Here is a 12,897-nt window from a genome sequence, read left to right on the forward strand (position 1 = left end):
GGCACCCTTTAAACTCTTATATACAAAATATTATGCAAATTATAATCCTTTTCGTCTTTTTTTCTTTTTTTTTTGTCAGAATACAGCATGATTGTTGCATCTCTATAGAGCAAAAGTGTAAGGATGACTATAAAACTAGATAAGACGAAAACTAGATAAATTTGATTTCTTTTTGATACAGATAAATATTTAAACAAGTAATAAGATCATGGAAATCTAGATTTGAAGATGTTAGTGTATTTTACACTATAGGCCATATATTTTCTCATTTTATTGGATGAAATATAATGATCGTTCTTCAATAATTTTTTTTTTATCTGAAATCTTTCTATCTATTGGTATAAAACTCAGTTCGCCAACAAATGTAGAGTGATGTAGTGTTGGGTGATATTGAACATCGATATATGACCACCAGATTCGGCATGTCGAAGAATCTAACTGTATGGGTTTCTAGCTTCCATCTCGAAAAATGTGAAATCTCGTAATTTTTACATAAACAAAGATCAGGTTTTTTTTTGTCAGGGTGATTGTATCGAACCAATGGTCATATAAGATCGGGAGAGGGCTTGTTTAAACGGAATTACTGTTTTAGTTCCCTATTTTGTGATCAAAACGATTGGGGGCAGCTAGATCCCCTTCCCATGCTCTTTTTTTCTGAAGTCATTCGATCAAAATTTTGTGACAAGCCATATTGATTAGCATAGTTGAAAAGTCAAGTAATCAGGCATTTGGGGAATACAGAGCCCTGCAAGTCCCGGGGAAAAAGCTAGTACATTTGTGAAATATATCGAGTGCTTACATCTAGTATTTGGTTTTGGGAAGTAAATATACACATTTTTGGGAGGGTGAATTTTTTTTTGGGGGGGGGACTTTTTTGTAATGGAGCCTTTCAAAGAGGTGAATTTTTCATCGGGAGGGAAGTTTCAGGGATGAATTTTCTAACCGAAACCACACACGGGGGTATTTACTAGAATTATTATACTAAATTTATATTTGTGTGGCTTACCTTTTCTTTATCAATTTAATTTTACATGTGGAGATATACCGGAGAAATTTCCCAGGGAAAATGTTCAAAGGAGTTGACATTGTCTGGGAGATATTTCCGGGGGGAATTTTCACAGGAGAGATTCTTTATTGGGGAATTTTACACGAGAGAAACTTTCCATGGATACATTGGAAGGGGAGAACTTCCAGGAATTTTGTTCCACGGAGGGAGGATTTCCGGCATGATTTGAAAAACAGTTAGCGATTAAAAGAAAAATGAGTATTTTTCCAACGAAAATTGACTCAAATAATTTTCAGTCGGAATTGCACAAAGAAGTTTTCTGGGGAAATTTTTAAAGGGATGGAATTGTCTGGAGGAAGGAGGATCTCAGTCGAAAGAAACTTTCCAAGGAGAATTTTCTTGGGGAGGGGATTTTCCATGGAGAGAAAAGGCGGATTTTTTGCCATTATTTGGAAAGCAATTAAATAAAAAACAATTTTTTTTCAACAAAAAGTAAGGAGCAACATCCAAAGTTAAAACGAACTGAAATTGCCTCTTGTATGAAGAGTGGGTCCCTCTCCTCAATACCACAGTTTTTACGCTAATTTTCACTTTATTTCCAAATATTTAAGCCGTTTAATTAGAGTAAGGAGATTTCTAAAATTTTTCGTGTGTAAAGCAAGGTATTGAGGAGGGGTTATCCGCCTCATGTACGGAACAATTTCTGTTTTTGAGTTTTGGTATTGCTCTTTACTTTCAGTGGATTCTTTTTATTTAATCGCTGCAAAGCAGAACCAACTGTCAGGGGAAATTACTGACATACGGCTAATTTTGAATATCCAAAAAAGCCAGTATCTTACTTTATTTTATCCTGAGCCCGATTAATTCCAATTCAAGGTTTTTGTAATATTCATTCATATAATGAAAGTTTTCTTGTATTTTATTCAAAATTTGGAAAACATTAGGCAAAATACTCTTTTTGTTAACAAATTTACAAACTACAAATTTTGTTATTGAATTTTGGCAAAACCTAAAGTTAATCTCAACGATAAAACTGATAAGAAATACTGTAATTGATATATCGATTATCAAAAGTAAAAATATCGATATATCGATGCATTGTTTAGTTATGCCCAACACTGCAGTGATGTATAATTGAGCATTAGTAATTATGAAGGAGGGGTGTTGGGTTATTGTATTGGTGTGGGGTTGCAGATGCCTCAAAGAGTATATTTCAATGCCCAAGTTGTCTAACTCTCTTTGAGTCTTCAGACGAATATGAAAAAGACCATTAAGGAAGAGGAGGTAAAAATTATTGTCTAATCTGCCTTCATTTAGACTAAGCCTGAATATGATTACTGCAGGGTGATAGCTTCCTTTTTATTGTAGAAAAATATTTATCTCTGTACCATTAGATTTCATTCATTTACTTACCGGCACAAAAGCTGAAGAGGTAGGTGGGGCAATTCAACCTTCAGTAAATTTACTAGGAAGGGAGGTAGATGAAACCAGGAACTTAGTTTTGCCGATGCATAGACGGAAATATTTGATTTTTTTTTGTTTTTGTTTTATTATACAGTAGGTGGTAATGAACTACAAATAAAGAGTGACTCGTGCTAACAGTAACAGAAATCCTAAAAAGGGGGTTTCGGTAAGAATATGTACTCTAAAGGAATATGCTTTGTATGGTGATTAAATAAAAAAACAAAAAGAACAAGTTTCTTCAGCTGAAAGTAAGGTGCAACATTTAAACTTAGAATAAACAGAATGTTTCAACCCTCGTTCTTTACGCTAAAGACTTACAATTCTTTAAAAAATACTTATGGTATTTGGCCCCTTTAGCAGACTTTCTTGAAGAGCTGTAACAAAAAGTTAAACTTTAGCTTAAAGAGCAAGGAGTCGGAAAGGGGATTTCCCCCTCATATACAAAATAGTTTTTACTCATTTAAAATTTTAATACTAATCTTTACTTCAAGTTTTAGAAACTTGTTTTCTAAACAACTGACTGTTTTTCAAATTATGGCCTGAGATCCCTTCCCTCCCTCGTGTAAAATTTTCCTTGGTAAATTTCTTTCCCCTAGAAATCCCCCACAAAAAATCCCCCCAAAAAAACAAAAATTCTGTACATTTCCCAAAAGCAAATACTATATATGAACAATGAGCCAATTGCGTAAGTTACAGTTCTTTCTCTAATTGCTCTGGGGAGGGGGTTCTTGTCATCACCAAAAGAATAGCTATTGGATTACGGTAAATCAGATGTTAATCCTAAAATTTTGACCGAGTACCTTTGGGGAAAAGGGGCGTGGGAGGGGAATAGTTGTCCTTTAATTCTTTGGTCACTTAGAAAGGGCATTGGAACTTTTGACTTCCGTTTGAATGAGCCCCCTCCCAATCTTTCAAATCTAATGGTTAAATACGATCACACCAAGGAAAAAACAACAACAAAAAAACATAAATAAAATCGGCACGCATCCATAGACAAAATGATGCACTTTTGTAGATAGGAGCCAAAAACCTATAAAGAAAGGTTCTCTTATGTAGTGAATCTAATATTATTGTTTTCATTAAGATTGCTTGACTTTTCGGGATGTTTTACCCCCTTTTCTCCAAAGCCAGGCAAATTTCCTGAGGCTCGTAGTTTATTATGGCTAGCATGAAACTTAATTATCCTATCTATGGTTTTAAAGGGACTCGTAGTGGGTATACTTGAAGTTGTTAATCCCTCAAAACGTTGGTAGTTAGTACGTGCGCCTGTTTGCTACGTAATATTATAGGTAGTTGATCGTTTCGTATTACTTATGCCAATGTTTTGTTTGAGAATTCTTTCAAGGTTTTTATGTAAATTGTTTAAAAACATACAAGGGCCAGGTAGGAAAAACTATTTAAGAAACTCATTACCGCACTATCAGCACCTGCAAACTTACTATTTTTAATCCTTTTAGTACTGTCGCTGATTCTTGCTTAAAAAATAAATCTTACTTCATATCTAAGGTATTACAAACTCTCTCTAGGTCTGTGTGCGTCACTCTGTGTTTTTATGTATGTTTTTTTTGTCATTGTGTCTGTTTTTGTTTGTTCTTGTGTATGACTGTGTGTTTGTGTGTTTCTCTCTCTCTCTCTCTCTCTCTCTCTCTCTCTCTCTCTCTCTCTTTTTTTTTTCTCACTCTCCCCGTTTGTCTGACCCTGTGTGTTTGTGCATCTGTGTATATGTGTTTGTGCATGTGTTTTTGTCTCTCTGTATGTCCTTCTTTGTTCGTTTCTCTCTCTCTCTGTCTCTCTCTCTCTCTCCCCCTCCCTCTCTCTGTGCCTTTTTGTCTGACCCCTTTTTTTCAGCGTAGGTTTTTGTCATTCTGTGTGTCTTTGTGTGTTTCTGTTTGTTTTTTGTCTCTCTGTGCCTGTGTGTTTGACTTTATGTATTTGTGTGTCTATCTCTCTCTCTCTCTCTCTCTTTCCATCTCTCTCTGTCTCTGTGCGTCTAGCTCTGTGCATTTTTGTGTGTGTTTTTTTCTCTGTGTCTTTCTTTTTGTGTTTGTGTGTCTGACTCTGTGTGTTTTTGTTTGTCTTTTCGTCTCTCTGACAGTGTGTCTGACTCTGTGTGTCTGTGTATACATTTTCATTTTTGTGTTTGTCTTACTGTGTATATGCGTCTGACTCGGTGTGTTCATGTGTTTGTGTTTTTATCAATCTCCCTCTCTCTGTGGCTGTGTGACTGGCTCTGTGTGTTTGCGTGTGTTTTTGTCTCTATATCTGTCTTTGTTTATTCGTGTGTCTGACTCTGTGTTTGTGTGTCTTTGTCAATGAGTCTTTCTTTGTTTTTTCCTTTGTCTGACTCTTCGTGTTTGTTTGCGAGTTTTTGTCTCTCTCTTTGTGCCTTTGTGTCTAATTCTGTGTATTTGTCTGTGTGTTTTTGTCTCTGTGTGCGTTTTTGTGTATTTATGCGTCTGCTTTCTGTGTGTTTCTATGTGTGTTTTAGTTACATTCTCCCGGTGCCCGTGTCTCTGATTCTGTGAGTTTTTGTTTATTTTTTCCTCTGTGTTTTTGTCTGTTTTTGACAAAAACAGACAAAAACAAAGAGAGGGTGTCAGAGGATGCCACAAGCCATCCACTGTGTGTCACTGGCTGGAAACTGCCATAGTGTATTACGTTCCAACAATGAAACAGACAGTTTCCGATGTTCATCTAAAAACAATGGTCGATCTTAGTTTATAGAGTTGTTTTTGTAGAAAAATAGCTGAAAATGCTTTAGAAATGATGATATGTGCCAGATGGTGTTAAGATGCTGTCAATTTATACAAAATCACTGGAAATAAGGAGAACGCACATTCCTGAAAATGTATTAAATTCTCTGCCCTTTTATTGTGCCAACAGTAAGAAAATATAAAATTAAAGACGAAAAGATATTACAATAGATCAAATGTTTTACTAAAAGTAAGGAGCAATGTTAAAACTTAAAAGGTATATCTAAAATGCAAGGAAGGAGCTGCCCTATTTTTAGGAGGTAATTTCTGAATGTTTTAGAACGTTTTAATTTAACAGGGGAAAATATATAAGACCACTGATTTAAGGGACTAAAGAAAAGGTTTCTTTAAGAAAACGTTGAAGACATTATACGGCTTTATACATTATTATACCGCTTACATTTTGCTTGTTTTTGTCAGATTACAAGGGTTCTAGGACCAAATTGGAAGCGAGTACAAGATTTATTGACCAAAAAGTGGTTTTCATACTGTATTACATTTTTGATGTCTTAGTTATACTTACATGAATTTCTCAGCATTGATGTAGACAATCCTCGATTAAATGACTTTATAGTGAAGATGCTCTTACCCATCTGTATAATATTGATTTCATTGCCCTAACAGTAAAGCATTTTAATAATGTTCTCCTATTGTTCTCTAAGTTGTCTCCTAAAGTATTATGCAACACTCAAGCGTGCGCAATACGTCTTCCTTTGTTACATCCTGGGGTTCCCCACTTGATTTGCGGGCCCTGAAGAAACGAGTCTTGAAGAAATCTCGAAGAAAAACGTGCTGACGAAAATATCTTAAAAATCGTCTTGAAAAATATCTTGGAAAAACCTTGAAGATAAATGTCTTGAAAAAACGTTTTGAAATGTCTTGAAGAATGTCTTGAGAAACTTCAAATATGTCATTGTAAGTTAGAACCGGGGATTCCCCACTTGACTAGTGGGCCCTGTGTGTTTTTCGTACCTGGCCCTCGCAGGTTTTTGAACCTTTACTTAACAACCTTGAAATCTTTTGAAGAAAAAATTTGCATTACTAGAAAGTAACAATCAACTCCCAATAGTTTTATCTAACTAACAGGTGCACATAATCGACACCAACGTATTGAGGGATTAGCAACTTCAAGTATACTCCTTATGGGCACCTCTAAAGCCATAGATAAGATACTACTCTTAATAAAAATTATATATTCGGAATAATAAGCTGATTAGTATCACACTTGGTCTTTAGAGTTTTGGTAACTACTGAGTCGATTCACTCCTTTGGTACAATTTGTTAGCAAGAAATGGTTGATTTCATATTTCAATAGTTGATGGTATATGAAGTTTATATTTAAAGCTACTCATCAAATGTTACGAGCCTAAATGTCATCTATTTTCAAAAAAGGGAAAAATAACCCAAAAGGAGCATCGGAGGAGTGCTCATTAAAAATAAATTTGAATATTCTACTGACCTTCTTAATTCTTGAAAAGATTATACCAATAAACTCGACGTAGATAACTTCGAAGACCACACTGCCTTTCCATGACGAAAGTAAAACAGTTCAAAATAGGGATGATACCTTTTTATTGACAGTGAAATATAAAATTATTTAACTGGATATTTCGAACACATATACAGTGTTCATCATCAGCAGTAAAACTAAAAGACATGAATAAAAATAAACAGAATTTATACCTAATAAACTAATTACATATAGTTTATATTTCACTGTCAATAAAAAGGTAACATCCCTATTTTGAACTGTTTTACTTTTATACCAATAAACAAACTAGCATATTATCTTCTGTCATTTTGTGGCGTAACATGATAATCTTGGCCCAAAGGGTGCCCAAGTCATCTATTGAAAATTCAGTTGTATCAAATTGATTTACATTTGACGAAAAACCATGTTTTGAGCTATCAAATTCAAACAAACTATTGTCTTACTTTGACTCCTTCGTTCCTAAGAACGCTGGTACTTTCATCAAGTTAACATTTAGTATAGAAATGTCTTTTAAGGCTTCATTTAAATAGGTTTATTAATTTTAGACAATAGCAAAGCTTGTTCAATTGTACATTCGCAATGAAACATCTAAATTATATATTAGCATAATTATCTTAACTTTCTTTAGTTTTAATTCATGGGGTGGCAAGTCAGAAATTTCAAATGACTTGAAAAGTTCTGGCGTGAATTCAACACCTACTTCCTATGTATCCTTCCGAAAATTGTAACTTTTATATGACTTATATTCTCCTAGGAGGCGATCGACAATCTCAAAACTAGTTTTGCTTATTTTTTTTGACGGCGCTAAAATATTATGTTTCGTCATTGCATCGTAATTTTGATGTCTTTGCGAATGCTTCCAGTTCGATTGATGATACTTGTTGTCACATGCCTCTTCGTAGAGTTGCGATTCGTTGTTCTTCTCCCGGTCGCTTGTCCTCCATGCGCAGACTTTATTGTGCACCATTTTAATTCGTGATTAGTTTTGAGGCTCGTCGTCACATTTCTTTTAAGCGCAAAGTTAACCTCAAATTTTATTGGGCATCATTTTCATTCTAAGGACCAATTTTGCCGTGTATTATATTCGCTACTGAATCGTTTTGATTCTCGCTGTCACTTGTCTTCTAGCCACAGATTGCATTGTGCGTCATTTTGTCTTCGATTCAGTGTGATTCTCCCTTGCGCTTGTCTTCTAAGCGCGAGTTTCATAACGGATTATTTTCGTTTTCAATTCATTGTGATTCTCTCTGTTGCTTTTTTTTACCTAAGATTTTGTTTGTTCATTTTTTTCGTTACTGATTCAATTTGATTCTCTGTTTTGATTGTCTTCTATCCGCAGATTCTATTATGCATCATTTTCAACTGTGATTCGTTGTAATACTTGTTGTAACAAGTCTTCTAATCACCGATTTTGTTGTGCCTCATTTTCGTTTGTCATTACCTTAGACAAATTTTCACGTCTTTTGTCCTAGCTGATCAAATTCATTCATCATCTTGTATAATTACATATAATATCATAAGTATCAAAACCCATCTTTTCCAGTTTTTTCCTCAATAATTATTTTTGCTTTTATAATTCAGCAACAATCAGGCGTGTCTGATTGCAGATACTCTCTGAAAAATCAAAATAATACATGTAACTTCGGTTTAGATAAGTTGTTAAATAATTCAGTAACAAAAAGGCAAAAAGCGAGACGGTCACAAAAGCAAATCACAAATTCCTCCTTACTATTTATCCCTCACAGAATAGCTTTAGCAAAACTTTCATATTATTTATATTCTCTTAAGAGTTGATCAGCAATGTTGGTGGTCATTTTACTTTCTTCTTTCTTGAGTGGCACTAAAATAACACGTTCTTTGATTCCAATGTATTTTTTATATCTATCCACAGATATTCGTGTACCTGGTTTTTGTTTGCATTTGTTGTGATTCTCGCTGTCATTTTTGTGTAAATACAGATTTTTCAGTGCATTATTTTCGTCGAGAATTTCAGTTTTGTTTTGTTATGATTCTCTTTGTCATTTATCTTCTAGCCGAAGATTTCACCGTATTTCAGTTTTTTTCATCATTACCTCAAACATTTTTTCCATACCTTTTTAAAATCAGAACGAGTTGCAAACATAGGAGATTCATAATTAAATCTGAATTACTTAACAGCTAAGACAAGAGGCATGGAGCAAAGGTCTCAGGTTATGATGAGCAAAAGTTAAACCCAACTGAATCTGGGGTCAGAAGACATGCGACAACAAGCATCATAACGAATCACAGATGAAAGGATGGAGAACAAAATTTAAGGCTAGATGACAATCGACAGTGAGAATCACATCAAATTACCAACGAAAATGACTTGCAATGAAATCTGCAGTTAGAATAGAAGCAACAGTGCAAAAGTATATAAGATAATGAATGAATCCGAACAGCTAAAGCAAAAGGCATACATAAAGTGTTTGAGCTTGTGATGAATGAAAGTGAAGTGCATCAAAAACTGCAGTTATAAGAACAGCAACAGCGAGGATTAGATCAACTTGTAAGAAAGGAAGTACCGCAAAATCCCTGCTTAGAGGAGGCACAACAGCGAGAATCGCAAAGAATCCTAAACAAAAATAATCCACAACAAAATATATGCTTAGAAGAGTTTTTGTATTGAATATCACAGTGAATTGCAAACAAAATGATTCATAACGAAATCTGTGGTTAGAAGACAAGCAATAACGAGAATCACAACGAATCACAAACAAAATCTCAAAGCAGAAGACATGTGACAACGACCATGATCAATCGAATCGTAAGCAGACTCATGAGAAATTATACAAGATGACGAATGAATCCGGATACCTAAAGCAAAAGGCATGTAACAAGCGACAGCGAGACAAATTAAAATAATGCACAAGGAAATCTGCGGTTAGAAGACAAATAAGAATTACAATGTCATGCAAAATATACAAGAAAATGAATGATTCCAAAAAGCTAAAGCAAAGTTTTGAGAGAAATTATCTGAAGCACGGATCAAATGGAGTAAACGAGGAATGGATCCGAACAGTTACAGCAAAAGCCATGGAAAAAAAAATGTTAGAACTAATGATGAACGAAAATGAAGCACAACAAAATGGTGGTTAGAAGACATTTGACAACAAGCATGATTAGTCAAATAGGAAGCAGACGCGTACAAATTATACAAGATGACGAATGACTCTAAACACCTAAAGCAGAAGACGTGGAAAAAACATCTGAGGTAATGATGAGCAAAAACCAAGCACAACGAGACCTACGGTTAGAAGACAGCGAGGAGTGACAGCGAGGATTACATCAAATCGAAAATGACATGGAAAGAGCAGAATCGCACCAAACCGCAAAGTAGAAACTGAATCATCTAACAAGACAACTAAAATGAAATTAAAACTGGGGGAATAACTGAAAAATAACACAATAATCTGCATTCAGAAGACAAGCGACAGCGAGGGTCATATGTATGTAAGCGTGCCACGTGTTGAACATTAGAGACCGAGCGAAGTTCAGTCTTCTGGAGCTATCTGTTATGTAAAATCAATTGACACATCCAGAAGCTACTGAACCGCGTCAATCTGGACCTGCTCTCAGTATATGACATCGAAGATGCAATCTAGAAGCCGAAAGAAATACATGGCACTAGAAACTCTGCGTACTGTTCTACTGAACTTTTTCTCAGGAAAGTTTCCCCCAGGAGCTGCAAGGCACCCGTAATTAATACAAAAATTGTAGAGAAATTTTCACTATTAATGTCACTTTAATAGGAGTTTCACTGTTTCTATTTTGCAACAGTAAGTTGACACAATCAACAAAAAATGGTATTTAAACATTCAGAAAGTATCCAGGTCCCATGTTCAATAAAACAAATAAGCATGACATATTTAGGATCGATTTTTTGTAAAAACTTGTTTTTTCTTCATATGAAATAGTTCTAGGAAAAAAAAGAAAAGAATTTAATGCTGAAAGAAAATTATTATACAAAGTAAGGAAGATTATAAATGCCACATTGCGAACTGAGGGATTGAATTGTAGTTTGTTAACATTATTTCAGCTAGTGTAAGTAAGTTGGCACTGATTTATGGTCTTCGAAATGGAAATAATCCCTAAACGCAAGATAATAACCTCAAATGACTTAATAATATTAAATAATCGTCAACGGTGAAAGCCGCTCTTAAGGCATTCTCTACTCAATTACGTAAACGCAAAAATTGATTGCTTATTTTCCTTTTTAGGCCTATTCCAGCAGGCAATATTCCAAAGCGGCTCTTCACTTTGCGAATGGAGCACAGAGCCTAATCCACGGGAATACTTCAACATCTTAGCAAATTCTGCTGGCTGTCCCTTAGAGCCTGTAGTATCAGCTGTCAGTTGCTTAAAAAACAAATCATCAATTGAGTTGATAAAATTTCAAAAGGACCAACTGGTAAGTTGATTCTATAAAGTTTATTTTATTACTCGTTTTACAACTTTGAACAGTATTTTTTTGCTTAAAGTAGTGAGATTATCAAGTAAATCAAAGACAAATCTCCGCGCATAAAAAAGTGTAAATATAAGTAAAAAGAAATAAAACCAACTTAAAACGAAACATGAAACCAGCTTTTGAGGTCATAATCTATTTTGGTCTCCAGTCTCATAGCTCATTGCCTTCAAAACATTAGCTTCAACATAAAGAACCGTTGAGTCTTTGAGAGTTTATGCGTCGCAAAAAGCAAAATACATCATTTAAGTCATGTAATCTTTTACGCACGTTTTCAATATACAGTTTATATGGATAGTGCGTTCTGAAACACCAAATAACAAGATCATAGGGATAAATACAAGCTTATAATCTCTTGGTTATTACATTAAATTAAAAAATGGGATATCTAATTGCCTAGTAGACTTAATGAAATGATTCTTGTGGGGTAATAGCCAAAAGTAGAAGTTTACACTCAAAACAATGAAATAATGCAGGTAGAACCTTATGAAATGGAGACCCGACTTGATTATGAATTAAATAAAAAAAACAAGTTTTTTTAACTGAAAGTAAGGAGCGACATTAAAACTTAAAACGAACAAAAATTATTTCGTATATGAAAGGGGCTGCTCTCTCATTAACGCCCCGCTCATTAACGCCTTTTCTAAAATAAGTCGAATTTTCTCAGGCTCGTAACTTTTGATGGGTGAAACTAAACTTGATGAAATTTATATTTACAATCAGCATTAAAAGGCGATTCTTTTGATGTAGCTATTGGTATCAATATTCTGTTTTTTAGAGTTTTGGTTACTGTTGAGCCGGGTTCCTTCCTTACTACAGTTCGTTACCACGAACTGTTTGACTGAATTACAAAGAATATTGTAATGAAAAAAAAAACACAAACCTGCAAAATAGGTGATTAATATGTTACTTTTGTCTCAAATATTATAAACAAACATTGCAGCATATTCTTGCATGTTCTGTAAACCAGAAATTTGCAAATTCTGGATTGCCTATAATGGGCAACCAAGAAAAGCCTATCGAATTTGTGAAGCCCCAAGAAGATTAATAAAGATAATAACTCTTTTGTGCAGGGCAATTTTCTTGATCATTCTATAATCGCAGCTTAAGGGCTTGAGCACTTGGACTTTTTATTTGCACCTGATAAGTGGCTTCTAACAGCTACTTTGGTATTCATTAACCTGCCAAAGCCTCAACCTTCTGATGGTAAAAAAAAATCTGTTATAGCTCATGAGACAACTACTATTTTTTGGTAAAAGCGATAAGACTTGAAAGCCATGACTAATTAGAGTTAAGCCAAGACAGATAGTCTCTATGAGAGGTAAACTGTTTTTCTTTTTGTTGCTGTCACACAAATCTTGTCCTGTCGCGGACTCCGATTTTGAAATCAGGTCAAAATTTTGAGAAGAACAGGTTTTTCTAACTATTTTTTCCATCTCATTCACTGCTGGAACAAAGAATTTAGGTGTCTTTCATTGTCATGCTGGGAAAGTAGGACCAATTGTGAAAAAAACGAAAATAAAATTCGACAAATTTCATTTTTTTTCTTGGAGAAGTAAACCCTTAGCTTTAGCTTTTTAATGACCAAAATACAGAGTTACTGAATGTTTAAATAACCATGAATAATGGATAAATGAGATTCATTAATCTAAGACATGATAAATGAACAAATTTCTCAGTCAATAAAGCAAGAAAGAAA

The 12,897-nt window shown here is 34.5% G+C and overlaps 1 protein-coding gene across 2 annotated transcripts in view; it reads left to right on the forward strand.

The window, feature by feature from the left end:
• The window catches only part of LOC136039351 (fatty acyl-CoA hydrolase precursor, medium chain-like), a 141,876-nt gene that overhangs the window by 44,893 nt on the left and 84,086 nt on the right, over positions 1–12,897 (forward strand). For both annotated transcript variants that reach the window (XM_065723011.1, XM_065723012.1), the window contains exon 5: positions 10,954–11,144. In XM_065723011.1, coding sequence (XP_065579083.1) covers positions 10,954–11,144 — 191 coding nt within the window. The remainder of the gene's footprint in view (positions 1–10,953; positions 11,145–12,897) is intronic.

This window comes from Artemia franciscana, chromosome 19 (assembly GCF_032884065.1).
Source record: "Artemia franciscana chromosome 19, ASM3288406v1, whole genome shotgun sequence".
NCBI classification, from domain to species: Eukaryota; Metazoa; Arthropoda; class Branchiopoda; order Anostraca; family Artemiidae; genus Artemia; species Artemia franciscana.